Source organism: Oncorhynchus kisutch, linkage group LG26 (genome assembly GCF_002021735.2).
Source record: "Oncorhynchus kisutch isolate 150728-3 linkage group LG26, Okis_V2, whole genome shotgun sequence".
Taxonomy (NCBI): domain Eukaryota; kingdom Metazoa; phylum Chordata; class Actinopteri; order Salmoniformes; family Salmonidae; genus Oncorhynchus; species Oncorhynchus kisutch.
This window is the reverse complement of record NC_034199.2, coordinates 32,455,038-32,478,474: the sequence shown is the minus strand read 5'-3', so window position 1 is coordinate 32,478,474 and position 23,437 is coordinate 32,455,038. Positions and strand designations below refer to the sequence as shown.

At 40.4% G+C, this 23,437-nt stretch overlaps 1 protein-coding gene across 1 annotated transcript in view; it reads right to left on the bottom strand.

Annotated features, from left to right (window-relative positions):
• Positions 1–8,131: 8,131 nt before the first annotated feature.
• LOC109871064 (leishmanolysin-like peptidase) overlaps positions 8,132–23,437 on the bottom strand; it is a 28,387-nt gene continuing 13,081 nt past the window's right edge. Inside the window, exons 7-17 of the mRNA XM_020461866.2 lie at positions 14,130–14,235; positions 13,889–13,983; positions 13,604–13,721; positions 13,306–13,413; positions 12,896–12,972; positions 12,563–12,673; positions 11,345–11,477; positions 10,846–11,005; positions 10,377–10,507; positions 9,878–10,088; positions 8,132–9,755 (exon numbers count right to left, since the gene is read on the bottom strand). Of these exons, the coding sequence (XP_020317455.1) occupies positions 9,655–9,755; positions 9,878–10,088; positions 10,377–10,507; positions 10,846–11,005; positions 11,345–11,477; positions 12,563–12,673; positions 12,896–12,972; positions 13,306–13,413; positions 13,604–13,721; positions 13,889–13,983; positions 14,130–14,235 (1,351 nt within the window). The 3' untranslated portion in view covers positions 8,132–9,654. The remainder of the gene's footprint in view (positions 9,756–9,877; positions 10,089–10,376; positions 10,508–10,845; positions 11,006–11,344; positions 11,478–12,562; positions 12,674–12,895; positions 12,973–13,305; positions 13,414–13,603; positions 13,722–13,888; positions 13,984–14,129; positions 14,236–23,437) is intronic.

The window sequence follows — 23,437 nt, the reverse complement described above, 5'->3', positions numbered from 1 at the left end:
GACTAGTTGAGTATCTGGAGCATCAGCATTTGTGGGTTCGATTACAGGCTCAAAATGGCCAGGAACAACGTACTTTATTCTGAAATTCATAAGTCTATTCTTGTTCTGAGAAATGAAGGCTATTCTATGTGAGAAATTGCCAAGAAACTGAAGATCTCGTATAACGCTGTGTATTACTCCCTTCACAGAACAGCACAAACGGTCTCAAACCAGCATAGAAAGAGGAGTGGGAGGCCCCAGTGCACAACTGAGCAAGAGAACAAGTACATTAGAGTGTCTAGTTTGAGAAACAGATGCCCCACAAGTCCTCAAATGGCAGCATCATTAAATAGTACCCGCAAAACACCAGTCTCAACATCAACAGTGAAGAGCCGACTCTGGGATGCTGGCCTACTAGGCAGAGTTCCTCTGTCTTAATCTTTTCTTTTTATTGGCCAGTCTGAGACATGGCTTTTTCTCTGCATCTCTGCCTAGCAGGCCAGCATCCCGGAGTCAGCTCTTCACTGTTGACGTTGAGACTGGTGTTTTGCGGGTACTATTTAATGAAACTGCCTATTGAGGACTTGTGAGGCGTCTGTTTCTCAAACTAGACACTCCAACGTACTTGTCCTCTTACTCAATTGTGCACCGGGGCCTCCCACTCCTCTTTCTATTCTGGCTAGAGACAGTTTGCACTGTTCTGTGAAGGGAGTACTACACAGCATTGTTCGAGATATTCAATTTCTTGGCAATTTCTCTCATGGAATAGCCTTCATTTCCCAGAACAAGACTGACGAGTTTCAGAAGAAAGTGCTTTGTTTCTGGACAATTTGCGCCTGTAATCAAACCCACAAATGCCGATGCTCCAGATACTCAACTAGTCTAAAGAAGGCTGTTTTATTCTTTAATCAGAACAACCGTTTTCAGATGTGCTAACATGATTGCAAAAGGGTTTTCTAATGATCAATTAGCCTTATAAAATGATAAACTTAGATTAGCTAACACGTGTCATTGGAACACCGGAGTGATGATTGCTGATAATGCGCCTATGTAGATATTCCATTAAAAATCTGCCTTTTCCAGCTACAATAGTAATTTACAACATTAACAAGGTCTACACTGCATTTCTGATCAATTTGATGTTATTTTAATGGACAAAAGAAAATAGCTTTTCTTTCAAAAACAAGGACATTTCTAAGTGACCCCAAAACTTCAACAGTAATGTATGTATGTATATATATATATATATATATAATTTAAAGCTATTGCATACAACTGCATTGATTGTCAAAATGTTTTTTTTATGTGAAGTAGTTGCTGCCTTCATCCATTTACTAAGACAAAATTGTATTTGTTTCAGTCAAATCCTATGTCTGCCCATTAATAAGGAGGGTATGACCTATTTTAATGTACAACATTGAACTCAGAGTGAGAGGGACTGCTGTCCCAGACATCCTGGTATGAGATTCTCAGATCTACACCAATTCAATCATTCAATGACTCTCTTGCTTCAAAGGTAACATTAAAGTCGTCCATCACACTAACCATGCGGACTCAATAAACAGGAGTTGGTGTAGATTCTATTAAGCCATTAAGATCAAAATACTTTCCTCTGCAATTGTTTGGGAAAGCAGCTCTCTTATTGTGAGGCATGACACGGACGTCCTCTTCAAATCATGAGCTGGGTCGTGTTCAATAGGTACAAAATGGAAGAAAATTGATTGAAATGTGGAAATACTATCTTAGACTTGTGCAATAAGAAGGGCTTGTTTTTGCTTTCCGTTCAAAAACGTTTTGCTACGGTGTGACTTAATGAACACAACCCAGTTTAACCCTCTTCCCTCGGGAATGGTCAAGTTTGGGGATGCACAGAGTAAGAACAAGGCCTGCCTTAACTATATGGCTTAATGTGTCTAACAATGATCTATGCAGAAGATGTTATTTGACTTCTGATAAATGACCACAGATAAACAAGCATTTCGCTACACTCGCATTAACATCTGCTAACCATGTGTATGTGACAAATAAAATTTGATTTGATAAATACCAAATGATTGTGAACTGGTTCCACTATCTAACATGTCGTCTTATTTGTCTTATAAAATAGTTTGTATCAATCTTTTATTTTCTTCCCATCTGTGATATAAAAAACAACACTAAACTGTCATAAAAACACACATGAAAAAGAACAAACATTCCACTGTCAAGCGGCTTTATTGGTTTGTTGTTCCGGATCCTGTTTTAAGAGGTTGACATTGTACACGTGTCACAATAATTTCAGCAAGGAGCGCAGTATAAGGCCAGGATTCAATCCGATTGTGCTTGGTCAGCTATGCGCCATTTAAAGGCCGATTGAACCAACATATGCAGCATTAACCGTGAATGCGAACCTGGGAACATTGCCTTTAAAAGGTTCATTGCTGACAAAGTGTGATCCGATTGAATCCTGGCCCCAGAGAGCAGCAATAGTAGGCTGTATGGTGTATCAAGAACTAATGACATGAACAGATGTACGAATACATAAAAGTTTCAGTCATCATTTCTTCTGATTGTTTTAGTTTTGTTGATTCAATTGACAAAGCAGCCCTTTTAGTGAGAAATAAAACACTACAGTAAGAAAACATAAAATATATTTGATGAGTTAAGTTAACAGGATTTTTTTGCAATCTTTTAATTTATGTACAATAGAAAACCTTACATTTCTGGATAGAAATATCTTTGGTCACTGTAAATTAAGCAAAGATTTCAGGTATGTGCATGTTCTTCCTCTTTGTACTGTTTGAAACAAACATACATTTCTTCATGTTGAGAAAAATTTAATATCATATAAATGTCCTTTTTTTTCCAAATTCGCTCACACTGACCATCAGAAAACTGCCACCAAGTGAGCTGTAAAACACACCCATCTTTTTTTCAGCTTGGGAAAAATCAACACATTTTCTACACACATACTATACAATTGACTCTCGCACAAGTCCAAACATGATCATAAATAAAAGCACTGTCGTCCTTCACTTCGCTCTTGAATGTAACAAAAAACGAAAGGACAGAAAACAAAAACAAACAAGACATTCTAATGCAGACAACTGCATGGGTACAAACAACAAAAACTGAATAATCTAACGTCTTTTCCCTAAAAAATATTAAACTATCCCCTTAGGCAGCATTCTAGTAGTCATCTCAATTAACAGATAGACCAACATCCCCACTCTTAGCCAATCCACCTCATCAACACATTACTTTTGTTCCTTATCACGAGAAAATACAAATGTTCCCATAATTGATGTAGGCCCTGTTTGCAACCATACAGAAAACCTTTTTCTCCCCCAGCATGCTCAATTGGAGGTTATTTTTTTGGAATTGTTTTTAATATCGGTCTTTGCATGTACATTGAATGATTGATTAATCTTTTGCTACACAAAGATAAATAACACATTTTCTAAACTAATCCAAATAATTTAGTTAGATTTATTGCACCCTTTACTAAAATAGTTGTTCTAGTTTAAATGGCTTAGGTATTCTCCTCACACTGTTCCTAACCCTGGCAGTCATTATGAATGGGTGAATAATGTAATTGTTGGATATCAAATAGGAATTACACCTTTCTTTGCAAGCCAGCATGAGGTTACTTGCAGGTAGGGTTGCAAAATTTTGGTACATTTCCAAAATTTTTCTGAAATCCCGGTTGAAATCTTTCAACCAGGAGTTTTGGGGAATTTACCGTAATTTTGCAATTCTACTTGCAGGACTGATTTGGCCTTTAAACCATGAGTTTCAGGCGCTTGCATTAGGGTAAAGCTAGGCCTCAAAATAAGGCCTTATGAGATATGTAATGCATATTGTCATAGAGTTGAATTATAATGATAACATGCGCCTATTAACTCACTTGGTGAAGGCCACAGGACTGGAAATGAACGAATTCAACAACCATGTCTCTGTCACTAACAAATTTAGTCATGGGTGGTAACGCCACAATTCACTCGAAAAGGCAAGAAACACTGGAAAATAATATTGGAGGCAAGGTTTTTTTCGGGGCGTTACTTAACATTTTCAAGCTGATACAACTCAAGTCTGGACACCCTACAGGATCACAGTGTTTGAGTAATGACTACAAAATCACTAAGTAACTGTACTTGGATATATTAAGTGCAAGAGGATTCCTCAAAAGATTTTAAGTAATGACAGCACATTGGGCTTTACAGTGTACATAGGACCATAGACAATATAAAACAGCATGTCAGTGGCATTTCTTTAACTGTAGTGCAATAAGGTATTTAGCTCATACTCCTGTGTAGACTGTACTGATTACTGTTTGTTGCTTTTAGGCTATGTTAAACTACACCTATGATAGACATGGCAAGGATTTCTTTGTCCTGTCATCTTGTAATCTCTTGTGATTGTTTTGATACCATTTTCAATGTACTGTATGTAAAAATCCAGCCTCTGGCACATAAAATAAACCAAAAATGTAAGATTGCCAAATTGTTTCATACCAAATATATGCTCAAATGAATGGGTCATTATTCTGTATAGTGCTTAGAGAAGAGGGACAATTGAAAGCTGCTAATTGTGTTGTATTTATAAAAGCCATACCCTGCACCATAAAACTTACAAGAATCAAGTTAAAAAGCTAAATGAACTGATGTTACTTCACTTTACTAATCAAGATATGTTGTATTGTCCAGTGCATTTAAGGAATAGAGGAAAATTTACATTTGGTAATAGTATACCATATCAACTGAAATAAGACAAAACAAACGTGAAAAATAACAGCCACTCGAGTCATTACAGTGGGCTTACACCAGAGGCAATGAAATGCTACAGGTATAACACCATCATATAGTACTTGTTTGTTATCCCTTTAACTTTAAATTGAATATACAACTGTACGTAATATTGTATAACGGCATGTAAGTACTATATAATTGCATTACTAAATCTATTCCATTATAGTTACTATGGAATAATGCCCTGACCAACTTTGAACCTAAGAGAGTATTTGAAACTGAGAAGTCCCTATTCACTTCAGCAGGTCTACATTATGGCTGTTCACAATGATTTTTTCCACATGGACAGACACACAACATTTACAGTAGGGATCAAGGGGAATTCAACATAATCTCTAGCTCGTCACAGGGGATGTAAAGGCATTAAACGTCATAATAAATTGAACAAAAACATATCTTTACTTTAAATATTCATATTCACTGAGACAATCAATCTTGTTCTCTCCATCACCAGTAAGATGTTCTTTTTTAGATAATATATTAGTCCTTACTAAAATACATAATTATGAAAATCATCATAAAAGTTAACTACAATCTACATCAAGCATTGTCACTACTAGACTTCCTGTCACTTTACTGTACTGTGAAATAGTCTTAGAGGCATCTTCATTTCAGTCACATCGCATCTACAAAATCATCAACATCTAATATCCCCCCCCCAAAAAATTATATTTCAAGTCTTAACTGAGGCAAAAACGTTTAGAGCACCTTGATGTTATCCTCACAAATAATCCTGATAGGTATCAGTCTGGTGTTTTCTTAAATTAACTTAGTAATCACTGTTTTACAGCCTGTGTTCGTAATGGCTGCTCAGTGAAACGACCTGTCCTGATCTGTCATAGACGCTTGATAAAAAACTTGAATGAGCAAGCATTCCTCCATGAACTGGCCTCTGTAAAATGGTATATAATCAGCTTGATCCCCACTGTCAAAGACGCTTTAATCTTTTTTTAAATTTTCAGTGGTATTGTTAAACAAACCCCCATAAAGAAAATTACAATTAAAAACAGGTTCAGCCCCTGGTTCGACCATGATCTTGCAGAGTTACTCCACCTCAAGAATTGCATTTGGCGAAAGGCTCAACACACGCATACTCAGGCTGACCGGCTCTGGTTCAGGCAAATGAGAAAGAAGTGCACTCAAGCTATCTGGAAGGCCAAAGTTTGTTACTTCAAGGAGCAGTTCTCTCTCTATGGGTCCAACTCCAAGAAGTTCTGGAAAATGGTTAAAGACCTGGAGAATAAACCCTCCTCCTCACAGCTGCCCATGTCCCTTAAAGTTGATGATGTTGTTGTTACTGACAAGAAGCACATGGCTGAGCTCTTTAACCACCACTTCATTAAGTCAGGATTCCTATTAGCCCCAGCCATGCCTCCTTGCCCGTCCAACATTTCCTCATCTCCCACCCCTTATAATGAGACTATCCCAGATGCTTCTCCCTCTTTTCCCCCCGCCCCGCAACAAAGTTTCTCCCTGCAGGCAGTCACTGAGTCCGAGGTGCTAAAGGAGCTCCTGAAACTTGACCCCCAAAAAACATCTGGGTCAGATGGTTTAGACCCTTTCTTCTTTAAGGTTTCTGCCCATATCATCGCCAAGCCTGTTTCTCCTTTCTGGGGAGGTTCCCATTGCTTGGAAGGCAGCCAAGGTTCGTCCTTTACTTAAAGGGGGAGATCAAGCTGATCCTAACTGTTATAGGCCTATTTCTATTTTGCTTTGTTTATAGAAAATGTTGGAAAATGTTGAAAATGTTGGAAATGTTGGAAAAACGTGTCAATAGCGTCAATAACGTGTCAATAGCTTTCTTGATGTCTATAGTATTCTCTCAGGTATGCAATCTGGTTTCCGCTCAGGTTATTTATGTGTCACTGCACCCTTAAAAGGTCTTTAATGATGTCACTATTGCGCTTGACTCTAAGCAATGTTGTGCTGCTATTTTTATTGACTTGGACAAAGCTTTTGATACGGTAGACCATTCCATTCTTGTGGGCCGGATAAGGAGTATCGGTGTCTCTGAGGGGTCTTTGGCCTGGTTTGTTAACTACCTCAGAGTGAGATGTATAAAGTCTGAAAATCTGCTGTCTCAGCCACTGCCTGTCACCAAGGGAGTAGCCCAAGGCTCAATCCTAAGCCCCACGCTCTTCTCAATTTACATCAACAACATAGCTCAGGCAGTAGGAAGCTCTCTCATCCATTTATACGCAGATGATACAGCCTTATACTAAGCTTGCCCCTTCCTAGATTTTGTGTTAAATGCCCCTAAACAAAGCTTTCTTAGTGTCCAACAAGCTTTCTCTACCGTTAACCTTGTTCTGAACACCTTCAAAACAAAGGTCATGTGGTTTGGTAAGAAGTATGCCCCTCTCCCCACAGGTGTGATTACTACCCCTGAGGGTTTAGAGCTTGAGGTAGTCACCTCATAAAAATACTTGGGAGTATGGCTAGACAGTACACTGTCCTTCTCTCAGCAAATTTCAAAGCTGCAAGCTAAAGTTACATCTAGACTTGGTTTCCTCTCCTCTTTCACCCCAGCTGCCAAACTAACCCTGATTCAGATGACCATCCTACCCATGCTAGATTACGGAGACATAATTTATAGATCGGCAGCTAAGGGTGCTCTCGAGTGGCTAGATGTTCTTTACCATTCGGCCATCAGATTTGCCACCAAAGCTCCTTATAAGACACATCGCTGCACACTATACTCCTCTGTAAACTGGTCATCTCTGTATAACCATCGCAAAACCCACTGTTTGATGCTTATTTATAAAACCCTTTTAGGCCTCACTCCCCCTATCTGAGATATCTACTGCAGCCCTCATCCTCCATATACAACATCCGTTCTGCCAGTCACATTCTGTTAAAGGTCCCAAAAGCACACACATCCCTGGGTCGCTCGTCTTTTCAGTTTGCTGCAGCTAGCTACTGGAACGAGCTGCAACAAACACTCAAACTGGACAGTTTAATCTCAATCTCTAAATTTAAAAACTCAATCATGGACACTCTTACTGACAGTTGTGGCTGCTTTGCGTGATTTATTGTGGTGTCTACGTTCTTGCCCTTTGTGCTGTTGTCTGTGCCCAATAATGTTTGTACCATGTTTTGTGCTGCTACCATGTTGTGTTGCTACCGTGTTGTTGTCATGTGTCGCGACCATGCTGTTTTGTCATGTGTTGCTGCCTTGCTATGTTGTTGTCTAAGGTCTCTCTTTATGTAGTGTTGTCTCTCTTGTCGTGATGTGTGTTTTGTCCTATATATATATATATATATATATATATATATATATATATATATATATATATATATATATATATATATATATATATATATATATATATATATATATATATTTTTTAATGAATCCCAGCCCCCGTCCCCGCAGGAGGCCTTTTGCCTTTAGGTAGGACGCCATTATAAATAAGAATATGTTCTTAACTGACTTGCCTAGTTAAATAAAATAAAACTTAAAAAGCCCACTAGATATGGAGCTTACACCAGGAAAGAACTACACGTTAACAACAATCTGCTGTAAAAATGAATTGAAATACTGCATTGTTACATTGAATAGTGTTGAATCACTGGACATGTCATAAAATGTTAACTGAAAAAGGGCTTGATTAAAATGTAGGTGATTCATATACTGTAAGGTCTGAGAATGTTGCAAACCTTGCACGACAACACTAGGAAACTGAACATCCTCATTTTACAGTTCCGGTGAGGGGAATAAAGTATTCATTTTAGAATAGGTGGTAATTCATAAAGAAGCACTGGCACCTCACCATGATCAGCTAGCTACTCTTGAGGTATGGCTTCTTCTGATTTTGCTTACAGCTTACTGGCATCTCCTTCATTAATTCGATAAAGAAAAAGTGCAATCAATGGCTTATTTTCCCCCTTTTCTGATAGTAGCCTTACTTGGCACACACCTTTCCAGTATTCTGGTATGAGGACATCGAGAACCTAAACTCTTGAGTTCTCCCTGTGTGCATCCCAAATGGCACCCTTTTCCCTTTATAGTGCACGATTGTCACCCTATTCCCTTTAAATAGGATGCCATTTGGGACTGTCTTAATGTGCCACAAACCGTGCCATGACTGGGATTGGAGACTGTTCAGAGAGAGGAGAGAAAAAACGTATAGAGAACATTAAGACTTCCCAACTGTAATTTCAATGCCTTTCCTATCCTTAGACTTTCAAAGGACAAAGGTTAGTATTGTTTTCATTGATTATATCTAGCAATTTCATGAACAGTCATTGACAATGGGCCACTGTCTTGTCTGTTTCAAAACTAACATTAAAAGAAGTTCTAGGTTGTAGAAATGTGTTTAAACTAGACAGATAAGGTATTGTGGTTCAAATCCTTCTTTCAGGCATTTATAATACATAGACATTTTTCACTGCATTTTGTTTTAAGAATCAACATAACATTTGTTAAAAAGTATCACACATTTCCCTGACTTTGATGGGGCTAATGTGATTGTTTTCTAAACAACAGTCCTGACTTTTCCTTGATGATTTTCCAAGGATCAAATCCTATTCCCTATAGAGCACTACTTTTGGCCTGGGTTGATACACAGCCCCAGGCAGAGAACCTTTCAGTCAGTCAGTCATCCACCCACCCAACCAGTCAATAGATCCATCACAAGTAGTGCACCATGTAGGGAATAGGGTGTCATCTGGGCCTCAGCCTCAGGCAAAGAACCTTTCAATCAGTCAGTCAGTCAGCCACCCAGCTAGCCAGCCACCCACCCACTCACCCGCCCAGCCACCCGCCCATCAAAAGTAGTGCACTATGTAGAGAATAGGTTGTCATCTGGTCCACTGCCCCAGGCACAGAACCTTGCAGTCAGTAAGTCAGTCACCCAACCAGTCAGTCAGTCACACAGTCAGTCAGTCAGTTCCGCACACACAGGATAAATCCAGCTAGCAGCGGGATGAGGTTTAACAATAGAAGCCACAGAGTTACCACTAAGCTGGAGGAACTGGAGCACGGGTCTGGAAGAGAGGCAAAACACTTCCTTAATACAAAAAGGTTTATATAATGTATCTAGTTATATAAAGTATATATGTGTGTGCATGAATATGGAAGGTATGAAAGACAGGCAGGGGGAACTCACCAATAGGAACTCTCCTGGTACTATTGAGGGGAGGCAGCTGTTGTGGTAGAGGGCAGGCGCTACAGAAGTCTGAGCAGGCAGGACAGACGAGAACCCCATTGTAGACCCAGTCATTAACACGCACACTAACTCTCAGCAGCTGACCGGTATGCACACACTGAAACTCAGTATCCTGCACCCATACTGTCAGACCCTGGGTAGAGCAAGACATCTGGAAACAACCACAATATAACATTTAATTATTTGTTTTTTGTATGAGTCACTTTAAATATCTGCGTGTCAGGGTTACCTATTTGTTAACCCAAAACACATAAATTAGACTGAGAATTTGTGATTCTGTAAGATCATGTGATAAAAGGATGAGACTTAAAGGTGGTAAACATTATTAAGAAGACTCCCACAGTACATAGCTTGCAAAATATGGAAAAGTGACTAAACATAGATTGCAGAGATGCTGAAATGGAGATATCTATTTAATTTTTTACTTATTCTGCATTACCTTATAACAGCCACTTCCCCAGTCAGGGTAGGTCATGCGCCTGGTACACTGCTCCATGATGAAGGATGTCTTCTGGTACAAACACACAGAGTCTGGACCATACTGCTCAGCGCCATAGTTCCTCCACCAATCTGGAAGCAGTGTCAGGTAACCTACTCGTAAGTAGGGTTGCAAAATGAAGGAACATTTCCCAGAAACACAATTTTCAGGTTTTCCATAAATCCCAGTTGGAAGATTCCCAGAATTAGGAGGGAATAAGCAGAGAGGGAAAATGGAACACTCCAACAGGGAATCATCCAACTGGGAATCCTCCAGCTGGGATTTCTGGAAAACCTGGGAATGTTGTGAATGTTTCCGGAACTTTGCAGACCTTCTAGTGAGTGAACAGTCTCAGAGTACATTGTCCAAGGCCCAGCCGGGTCTGAGGCACCAAGAGGCAAGAACAATGCAAGAAGGAAATGGATATTACCGGGTTGGTTCTCCTGGACCCTGCAGTAGGAGTTGCGTTGGTACTCTCCACTCAGGTGCCAGCTGAATTCCTGGCTGAAGGGACAGTAGTCAGCGATCTCCACAGCTCCACCGTAGGAGGCAATGTCCCTCACAGAGACATCAGGGATATGGTCAAAGTACTGCAGGAGGGGAAGTGGACAAGATTTACTATATGGGGTGTACTATGCAGGTCACAAGTGGTCAACAACATCATAAATAAAAAACATTTTAAATGTGTGTTTTGTTGCCTTTTTTGTCTTATAGGTACAAACTTTGCTTGGGTGCAAGTGTTAAGTAAATCGTTGAGTGTCATACACTTGTAATATTTATGTTTGTCTTCTAATCCTCTGTAGTGGTCCAATAGGTTTCTGACACAGACTCTTGCTAGCATCATGTGGTTATCACTGGGTGTATTGTCATAGCCTCGATTTCTAGAGTTTGTGACTTTGAAGGATGGCATTGTGAGACTAGTATTTTACCTGGTAGTCCAGGGGTATGTCCTGAGGGTACTTCTGCAGGTTGCAGACAGCCACAGCCAGCTGGTCCTGCCTGCAGGTTAGCTGGAGGGGTGTGGCACGCACCGTGTCACAGTAAGGGGTCACCACTTTACGACTGAAAAACAATAACACACCGAGGGTTTGATCAGGTAGAGCCACAGTTGGATCAGGTAGAGCCACAGTTGGATCAGGTAGAGCCACAGTTGGATCAGGTAGAGCCACAGTTGGATCAGGTAGAGCCACAGTTGGATCAGGTAGAGCCACAGTTGGATCAGGTAGAGCCACAGTTGGATCAGGTAGAGCCACAGTTGGATCAGGTAGAGCCACAGTTGGATCAGGTAGAGCCACAGTTGGATCAGGTAGAGCCACAGTTGGATCAGGTAGAGCCACAGTTGGATCAGGTAGAGCCACAGTTGGATCAGGTAGAGCCACAGTTGGATCAGGTAGAGCCACAGTTGGATCAGGTAGAGCCACAGTTGGATCAGGTAGAGCCACAGTTGGATCAGGTAGAGCCACAGTTGGATCAGGTAGAGCCACAGTTGGATCAGGTAGAGCCACAGTTGGATCAGGTAGAGCCACAGTTGGATCAGGTAGAGCCACAGTTGGATCAGGTAGAGCCACAGTTGGATCAGGTAGAGCCACAGTTGGATCAGGTAGAGCCACAGTTGGATCAGGTAGAGCCACAGTTGGATCAGGTAGAGCCACAGTTGGATCAGGTAGAGCCACAGTTGGATCAGGTAGAGCCACAGTTTGATCAGGTAGAGCCACAGTTTGATCAGGTAGAGCCACAGTTTGATCAGGTAGAGCCACAGTTTGATCAGGTAGAGCCACAGTTTGATCAGGTAGAGCCACAGATTGATCAGGTAGAGCCACAGTTTGATCAGGTAGAGCCACAGTTTGATCAGGTAGAGCCACAGTTTGATCAGGTAGAGCCACAGTTTGATCAGGTAAAGCCACAGTTTGTCATTTAAATGTTTTTATTGTGTTTAAAAAATAAATTAAAAACAGTTTGTTACAATTTCTAATAGACTGTCTAAGGCTTGATGTTTGTGTTGACAGAAATGTTGACATATGAGACAGGGTGCATTGTCTGGTGCTACTTTAAATTGGTTTAGGGTCATGCCATGTGCCTAGACATTTAGATGTTTCAGCCTGTTGTGTACAATAAGAAACCTTAACTCTGATTAGACACCTTCTTACCTCTGATGTTGCCTTTCAATCCAGAACTTACAGCTTTTCATCACAAAGTCACAGCCCAGGCCCTTGCCCCAGTCCAGCCTCTCTGCCATGCTGTAGTTGGCTCGGTACCAACTACATAGGAGACAAAGATGACCCGAACACATTGTACATCAAGTCAGGTAAACTCTTGAACTGTGTCATCATGTGTCAAAGTCAAAAACGTTCAATCACGCCAATGCCCAAGAAAAAAGAGCCAAGTTGTTTAATAGTCAAAGCTCTTGAAATTACATAAAATGTAAAAGTCATTATTTTCTTGTATTCCATATATTTTTTGGAAACAGTCAGCAACCTTACCCTGTGTCTTCCATGATGGCCAAGGTGATCCTAGAAAACACTCTGTTTTGTGTGTGCGATCCAGTCATTGCTTCGTTCTGTTATCAATACAAACAGGAGAATCATCAAAGTATCATATATAGATTAATAATGAACATATATGAGCATATAAATGCTGACGATGAGTAGTGAACTATAGATAAATAAGAAATACAGAATTCACATTAGTTATACAGACTATGAAACTGAGTGAAAGGGTATGGTGTGGTTAGGTCTATATCAGGAATTCCATTAAAGACATCAGTTCTACTAGGCTGAGTAAAGATACACCACAAACGTAGGCTACACATATTGTACAGAAAGGAATCATTTCAGATAACAATAAAAACTAAGCACAGTACAATGCCACCAATCTTCAGCCCTCCTTTTACCTCTAGTAGCCTCTTCTCCCAGTGGTTCAGCTCAGTACCCATCCCTCCCTGGTTCTCCAGCTCCATACCCTCCAGAATGGGACAGCCAAAGTGTCTCCTCGCTTCCTCCTGCCAACACATGCAGGGATACAGGACATAAACATTAACCACATTACAGTATATAACATAACAAAATAGCACAACACCACACAGAACAGCCCAGCATAGCCTCTATAAAAGGGACATACTGTATCTACCCATGACAAATGCATGTAAATACATAATTCAATGGTGAGGAGGTTAAAACGAGGATTCTTACCACAACACGCGGCGTCACTAGAAGATGCACTTCATGACGGACCATCACTCCACCACGGATGTCCCATAATCGAGTCACTCTACGTATCACTGCATCACTCCATTGATACAGGCCTAAACTGTAATAGAAAGCAAAAATAGTCTTAAATGTTAACAAAATGAATGAGAAAATACAATGCACAACAGAAAAACAATTACAATATCATCTAAGCCTACTGGTTATTACAAACAGCACGGTTATAAAAACAAAGTCTGACAGCAGAGGAAAATGATCAAGTATACATACCTCTCGTTGAATGCTGGTAGTCCACTTGCAAACCGAGGTGTCAATGGCTTGCCATTATAATCATGATAAAACGCAAACAGCCCTGCTGAAAAACCCTTTTGGACAGATACGTAAAGATTACATTACTCAATCAATAATGCAATCTGTGTTGGACAGGTTTGATTGATTATCGTATTTATTTAAGTAATTCATGACAAGCTTTGCCCCAATAGGAATATAAAGTAGATTCCAATGCACCCACCAAGGCATGTATGATTTCGTGTTTGACGGTTGACAGCATGCTCTCAAACTCCTGAGGTTGGGTGGATATCATATTGGGGCACAGGTTGGCATATCCAGCAATGGGCCTGAAAAGGTAAAGAGTGAAACTGACATTCATATGATATCATTGGGTTAAAATACCTATTCAGGGGCCAATAACTACCATGACACCTACCAGACATAAACACTACCTACGGCAATCTGAAATATCCTAAAATGCTGCCATTCTAAAACATATTCTACGGGTGTATATAACCAGGTGTGTATAAACAGTAGGGGTGCAATGGTTCCCCAAACCCACTGTTCAGTTTCTGTACTGCAGGAACATTAAATGCTATTTACAAATGTTCAGCATTCACAATGTTCCTTGCATTGTCTGTTGTGACCAAATTGTGATGTTGCGCCTCTCAAGTTGACTCTGATGCTGCGTTTGTAACCATGCAGAAGGTGGGAATTGACCAGTTATGAATTCGTAAATACTACTTGGATTCATTTGCGTGATTTGAACTCGTTGAGAAACGCTGATTGGCTAAATGGCCAACAAGCTGTGGCAACCAAAAACTAAAAGTACAGCTATCATACTTATAAAACAAATTAAGAGTTAAAAAACAACATTAATAGATTTATTCTTTTAAATAATGCTTTCTTGTTGCATTTACAGTAATGGCTGAAAATGCTGTTAGAGGCCATTTCCTTAGTAGGTGACGTCAGAGGTTACCATGTGGGAGAAGTGGGTGCTCAGGGTGATAGACGAGTTTTCCACTAGTAGTTACCAGTTTGAGGGCCGTTCAAATGGATTTTCCCAGTTGTATGTGGTAAATTCCCACTAGGTTGCGAACGCACCATGACACTGCCTCTTTCAGTGCCAGATGCGCACTTATAAACGGGGGCGTGTCTGTAGCGTGGTACGGCTTCCACTCCGGGATAATGTGATTGGCCAATTAATTGAAAACTTCAGCTTTGGTTGGCTTACATAAAGCGGTTACTACCCGTGTTCTGAAATGAGGGCAAGAGGGAAGATCGCGAAGTGGCTCGAACACTGTCACGAGGTGCTGAAAGAAACCACTTATTCCCAACTACCAGGAATGGGGGTAGATCCGTGACTTTAAACAAAAATTTTAACATGGCCTGGTCAGAATCAGCTGCCAAGGGCTGCTTGAATGCAGGGGAGACTACGTGTTGTTGTTTCTTTGCGTTACCATCTTGCTCCGGTATACTGGGGTGATGTCGGCAAAAATGTGTCAACATATCAGGTTTTTGTCAGCTGCATATGCTGTTGTCGTTTAGAGTTAGGACATACTGTTAACATTTTATCCACAACTCGGTCCATCGCTGTTGTAATCTACTTGGAAGCAAAAATGTTTCCACACTGGAGATATAAATAGAGGACAACTAAACTACATGGAATTGCTTTAATAAGGTCAAGGATAATTTAGCTATTTGATTTGGAATTTTAAGACCCCTTGACGCATCAAAAACATATACAGTACCAGTCAAAAGTTTGGACACACCTACTCATTCAAGGGTTTTCTTTTCTATTTTTACTATTTTTACTGTTTGCTACATTGTAGAATAATAGTGAAGACAAAACAATGAAATAACACATATGGAATCATGTAGTAACCAAACATTTTTTAAATATATTTTATATTCTTCAAAGTAGCCACCCTTTGCCTTGACAGCTTTGCACACCTAGCATTCTCGCAACCAGCTTCATGAGGCAGTCACTTCGAATGCATTTCAAGTAACAGGTGTGCCTTGTTAAAACCTCTTACATCTACCCCCCTTCTTTTTTCAATTTCCACCTGAAGACAAATCTAACTGCCTATAGCTCAGGCTCAGGACCAAGGATATGCATATTCTTGGTTTCATTTGAAAGAAAACACTCTGAAGTTTGTGTAAATGTGAATTGAATGTAGGAGAATATAACACAATAGATCTGGTTTAGATAATACAATGAAAAAAAACATACGTTTTTTTCATTTTTATTGTTGTATCATCATCTTTAAAATGAACAAGACAAAACAAACATTGAGATAGGATGATGGCGACAATTTCAGTGAAAAGCATAAGAGGGCAATAGTACTTGTGCAAAGTTTCAGAATGATAACAAAAATGAGTGTGCTACATGACATTTATCATGAAGTCACCCAGGTAGCCCAAATGTACCCAAGTGGGCAAATTGGTGAAGTTATATATTTTGAATGGAATAACTATATACAAAATGGTATTCTAACACACCCCCCCCCAATTGTTTTGGGGGAAAAAAATAATATATGTATACATTTACAAAATAACACTTTCAATATTTGGAAGACCCTCAGTCCTCAGTACACAATATTGTGCTGCTGATGCCATGTGCCATAGCAGTCTCTTTCTGCTGCAAAGCAGAGGGTCACCAAGCATGTGGTGCAGGTGATGGGGGACTTCATTTTGCAAAGAACACAGCGACGCCTCCAAGCTGTGCCCTTTTGGCTTGAGGCACATCCATGCCTGCAGAGATAGAGTTGGGCAGATGAACACCACTTGTGGCAGGAGCTGGATGAACCAGCTTCAGTGGGGGATGGACAACTTGGCACTGGGGGCTCCCATTCGGGCTCTCCACGCCCAATTTTTCAGTTTTTGATTTGTTAAAAAAGTTTGAAATATCCAATAAATGTCATTCCACTTCATGATTGTGTCCCACTTGTTGTTGATTCTTCACAAAAAAAATACAGTTTTATATCTTTATGTTTGAAGCCTGAAATGTGGCAAAAGGTCGCAAAGTTCAAGGGGGCAGAATACTTTCGCAAGGAACTGTATATAGAGTACAGGGAACAAAGTTGAATATATTATTATAGACCTGCTAGATCTACTGTCTCATGTATATTATGACAGGCCAGCTAGATCTACTGTTTTTATTTTATTACAACAGACCAGCTGTATCTACTGTCTCCATTTAACTTTGGCCATTGTAGGCTATTTCATGTGGGGGTGGGGTGGCAGACACACGCATCTCACATTTCATTACATTACATTTTTATATATTGCTACTAAAATAAAAAAATAAAACATCTAATAATATTTTATATTATTAATTTCAAATAACGGCATTAGCATGAGAAGAACTTACCAGTCCAAAATGATGTCCTCTCCGTTCACAAAATATTCCTCCATTTGGGAATTGCTAAATGAATCGTCCTCCAACAATCTCTGTCTCACTTTCCCGATCAATTTCTTCAAAAATTGTGTGTACATCTGTATATCTAGACTTAGATTTAGCTTTCCCTGACTTAGTCGCCATACTGATTGATATATAAACAGCTGAAGATGCGCTTTACCAAAACGTGCGCAACATGCATGGCTCCTTCCGGTATGAATCTTCAATGGCGAATGACCCTCTTTACGCCGGAGTTTACTACACGAGTTGGTCTTCCAACACATAAACATTACATATGGCCATTTACCTCAGCTCATTGGCTATCTACCCAGCTAGATTTCAAGACGATCAGTGGTCATTGGGTTAAAATACAGTCAATCAACGAAACAGCGGTCATATCATTGGTGCACAATGATGTCATTACTTGTTGTCTTCAAATCGGTTTCTTTCAGTCAATACTTCCCGCGAAATGACCCATCAGGTTTGGTTGTGTTGCAATGAAACCAAACATGACTGGAAAAGTCACATTGAGTGTGTGTATTTACATCGAATGTGTCGTCGAAAATGGAATGAGACAGAATTCACGACACAAGGTGGTTCAAAAAATGTTTCGTGTTAGGCTACAAAAATTGATTTTATCAAACAAAAAGACCATTCATTGTGTAACAATGACCATTGGGATTGCAAACAGAGGAAGATCGTCAAAGGTAAACAATTTATTTTATTGCAGTTTGTGATTTTGTTACGCCTGTGCTGGTTGAAAGAGTTGTTTTTTATAGGGCTCTATCCTCAGATAATCACATTATAATCTTTCGCAGTAGATCCTTTTTAAAATCTGACAAAGCAGTTGGATTAGCAAGATTCTAGGCTTTCGAAACATGTGAGACACTTGTATTTTCATGAATGTTTAATATGACTATTTATGTAGCGATCACCGTATGTTGTCGAATTTCATTCCGCTAACGGGGTCGGTGCACAGAGAGGTTAAAAAGTTAATTTGGGGATTTTTTTTCCTTCTTAATGCATTTGAGCCAATCAATTGTGATGTTGTGATGTGACTAATTAAACGTAGTAGGTAATTATTCGATAAACAGCAGTAATCACATGAATGATCCTCAATTAAATCATGAAACAATTAACTTGGAATTTGGGGCCCCATGGGAAAAGTTGTTTACAGAGTTACTATCTCCCGACTTAAACTCTAAAGATGACCAAAATAGCTCTTCTTACATCAATAAGTCAATTATTATTTCCTCATATCAGTCTTATTCTGAACGTCGTTGACCATGTAAATCTGCACAAACGCTAACTTAAGTGATGAATCAGCGATACACTAATTACCTTAAATATTTTCTTTAATAACTAACTAAATCACAAACTAACTAAATACATAAAAACACATACACGGTTTGGAAACTACGCTCACAGTAGTCAGAATATTTAGCCCCATAACAACCACTCATTCAGATTTGAAATGCAACATATTATTTACGCATAGATGCCTCTCTTTTGAAACCACTCAATCAGTCTATGGCGAGTAGTTCGATGTAAGTTTCTGGATGTCCACCAGAAGTCACAATGTCCTTAGTTGTATGCTAATTTGTCTTGGAGTGTTCGTTAGAAGACACATCAGAGGTGTACCACCCGGTGGTGATGGGGATCTATTCTACTCTTCAGTCTTTGGTCAATTGTCCTAGACTACTTTACATGCAGAGCTGCAGACGGTGCATGTTTTGGTTCTAGTCTATCTTCTTCACTCGTCGAGAGTTTGAGGGTCTTACCATTTTCTGGTCTTGGAGATTTAACCATTTCAACGTGTGGATCATGTCCTCACATTCTCTGGTCAGTATTTAAAGTCCTTTTAAGCACTCTGGCCTTGGACGGCGTTCCGTCCTGTTGACACAATGTCTGTGTTCACGTTGGTGTGGTTACTAACTGGGCCCAGGTTTATATGAAAAGCCATCTCATTAAGAAGGCTAAAATCACATTTGTATCTTTTCAAAAGTATTCTTAATAATTTATTTTATACAACATTTAGATGTAAAACCTGAAAAATAGCACGTGTACACTTTCAGAGTCACAGTTATCTTGTTACATAGTCTTTCTGATAATTTTAACGACATCACAAAATAGACATTAATTTTCAATATTCCATCCCTCGTCATCCTCAACGTTTGAATGTTGAAACATATAGTCCCAGTGTCTGTTTGTTAATGTTGAAGTTTTGGCAAGAGTCTCAAGACACAGCACATTCCTCTGTTCAATACTGCAAGGCAAGAGAGAGAAACTTTACGACCGGGGTTAAGTCATAAAACCATCCCAACTCCCCCCTTCCTCCCTAGTGGGGGGGGTCTGGCACTCTGTACCAAGCTGATCTGGCGCCTTTGATCCTCACCAAGCTAGAGAGTCATGACAGTGATGTGTAGGGGTCGTACACATAAGTTGGCCCTATTTCGCAAAAGACCAAGTCAATATTACGTCAAGAACAGCTTAAATAAGCAAAGAGAAACAACAGTCCATCATTACTTTAAGACATGAAGGTCAGTCAATCCGGAAAAAGTCAAGAATTCTTCAAGTGCAGTCGCAAAAACCATCAAGCGCTATGAACAATCTAGCTCTCATGAGGACCGCCTCAGGAAAGGAAGACCCAGCGTTCCTTCTGCAGAGACTGTTATAGTTTTGGCAAGTCGGTTAGGACATCTACTTTGTGCATGACACAAGTCATTTTTCCAACAATTGTTTACAGATTATTTCACTGTATCACAATTCCAGTGGGTCAGAAGTTTACATACACTAAGTTGACTGTGCCTTTAAACAGCTCGGAAAACTCCAGAAAATGATGTCATGGCTTTAGAAGCTTCTGATAGGCTAATTGACATAATTTGAGTCAATTGGAAGTGTACATGTGGATGTACTATAAAGGCCTACCCTCAAACGCAGTGCCTCTTTGCTTGACATTACGGAATATCAAAAGAATTCAGACAAGACCTCAGAAAAAAATTGTAGACCTCCACAAGTCTGGTTCATCCTTGGAAGCAATTTCTAAACACCTGAAGGTACCATGTTCATCTATACAAACAATTATACTTGCGTACTAACACCATGGGACCACGCAGCAATTATACCGCTCAGGAAGGAGACGCCTTCTGTCTCCTAGAGATGAACGTAATTTGGTGCAAAAAGTGCAAATCAATCCCAGAACAACAGCAAAGGACCTTGTGAAGATGCTGTTGGAAACAGATACAAAAGTATCTATATCCACAGTAAAACGAGTCCTATATCGACATAACCTGAAAAGGCCGCTCAGCAAGGAAGAAGCCACTGCTCCAAAACCACCATAAAAAAGCCAGACTACGGTTTGCAACTTCACATGGGGACAAAGATCGTACTTTTTGGAGAAATGTCCTCTGGTCTGATGAAACAAAAATAAAACTGTTGGGCCATAATGACCATTGTTATATTTGGAGGAAAAGGGGAACGCTTGCAAGCCGAAGAACACCATCCCAACTGTGAAGCACGGGGGTATCATCATGTTGTGGGGATGCTTTGCTGCAGGAGGGACTGGTGCACTTCACAAAATAGATGGCGGCATGAGGGAGGAAAATTATGTGGATATATTGAAGCAACATCTCAAGACATCAGTCAAGAAGTTAAAGCTTGGTCACAAATGGCTCTTCCAAATGGACAATGACTCCAAGCATACTTCCAAAGTTGTGGCAAAATAGCTTAAGGACAACAAAGTCAAGGTATCGGAGTGGCCATCACATAGCCCTGACCTCACGCCTATAGAAAACATGTGGGCAGAACTGAAAAAGCGTGTGCGAACAAGGAGGCCTACAAACCTGACTCAGTTACACCAGCTCTGTCAGGAGGAATGGGCCAAAATTCACTCAACTTATTGTGGGAAGCTTGTGGAAGGCTACCCAAAACATTTGACCCAAGTTAAACAATTTAAAAGGTAATGCTACCAAATACTAATTGAGTGTATGTAATCTTCTGACCCACTGGGAATGTGATGAAAGAAATAAAAGCTGAAATAAATCAATCATTCTCTCTACTATTATTCTGACATTTCACAGTCTTAAAATAAAGTGGTGATCCTAGCTGACCTAAGACAGGGCATTTTAAGTAGGATTAAATATCAGAAATTGTGAAAAACTGAGTTTAAATGCATTTGGCTAAGGTGTATGAAAACTTCCGACTTCAACTGTATTTCCATGTGTTATTTCAAGTTCTGATGTCTTCACTGTTATTCCACAACGTATACAGCGGTAAAAATAAAGAAAAACTCTTGAATGAGTAGGTGTGTAGAAACTTTTGACTGGTACTGCATTTAAACTCAATAAAAGAAACGTCCTGTCACTGTCAACTGCTTTTATTTTCAGCAAACTTAACATGTGTAAATATTTGTTGAACATAACAAGATTCAACAGACATGAACAAGTTCCACAGACATGTGACGAGCAGAAATTGAATAACGTGTCCCTGAAAAAAAGAGGGGGGAGACACAAAATCTAAAGTAACAGTCAGTATCCTGTGTGGACATCAGCTGCATTAAGTACTGCAGTGCATCTCCTCATGGACTGCACCAGATTTGCCAGTTCTTGCTTTGAGATGTTATCCCACTCTTCCACAAAGGCACCTGCAAGTTCCCGGACATTTCTGGGGGGAAATGGCCCTAGCCCTCACCCACCGATCCAACAGGTCCCAGACGTGCTCAATGGGATTGAGATCCGGGCTCTTCGCTGGCCATGGCAGAACACTGATATTCCTGTCTTGCAGGAATGAGCAGTATGGCTGGTGGCATTGTCATGCTGGAGGGTCATGTCAGGATGAGCATGCAGGAAGGGTACCACATGAGGGAGGAGGATGTCTTCCCTGTAACGCACAGAGTTGAGATTGCCTGCAATGACCACAAGCTCAGTCCAATGATGCTGTGACACACCGGCCCAGAAATTACGGACCCTCCACCTCGATCCCGCTCCGGAGTACAGGCCTCAGTGTAACGCTTATTCCTTCAACGATGAATGCGAATCCGACCATCACCACTGGTGAGAGAAAACCGCGACTCGTCAGTGAAGAGCACTTTTTGCCAGTCCTGTCTGGTCCAGAGATGGTGAGTTTGTGCCCATAGGGGACGTAGTTGCCGGTGATGTCTGGTGAGGAGCTGCCTTACAACAAGCCTACAAGCCGTCAGTCCAGCCTCTCTCAGCCTATTGCAGACAGTCTGCGCACTGATGGAGGGATTGTGTGTTCCTGGTGTAACTCAGGCAGTTGTTGTTGCCATCCTGTACCTGTCCAGCAGGTGTGATGTTTGGATGTACCGATCCTGTGCAGGTGTTGTTACACGTGGTCTGCTACTGCGAGGACGAACAGCTGTCCATCCTGTCTCCCTGTAGTGCTGTCTTAGGAGTCTCACAGGATGGACATTGCCATTTATTGCCCAGGCCACATCTGCATGCTTCCTTGCAGCATGTTCACGCAAATGAGCAGGGACCCTGGGCATCTTTCTTTTGGTGTTTTTCCAGAGTCAGTAGAAATGCCTCTTTAGTATCCTAAGTTTTCATAACTGTGACCTTAAATGCCTACCGTCTGTAAGCTGTTAGTGTCTTAACGACCGTTCCACAGGTGCATGTTCAGTAATTCAAATCAAAGTGTGTCTGTCACGTGCGCCGAATACAACAGGTGAAGGTAGACCTTACAGTGAAATGTTTACTTACAGGCTCTAACCAATGGTGTGAAAAAAGGTATATGTGTGTGTGGTTGTGTGTGTGTGTGTAGGTAAGTAAAGAAATAAAACAGTAAAAAGACATGAAAATAACAGTAGCAAGACTATATACAGACACTGGTTTTTATCAGGCTTATTGAGGCAGTATGTACATGTAGGTATGGTTAAAGTGACTATGCATATATGATGAACAGAGAGTAGCAGTAGTGTAAAAAGAGGGGTTGGCGGGTGGTGGGACACAACGCAGATAGCCCGGTAAGCCAATGTGCGGGAGCACTGGTTGGTTGGGCCAATTGAGGTAGTATGTACATTAATGTATAGTTAAATTGACTATGCATATATGATAAAACAGAGAGTAGGGGGGGCACACAATGCAAATAGTCTGGGAGTCTTATGGCTTGGAGGTAAAAACTGTTGAGAA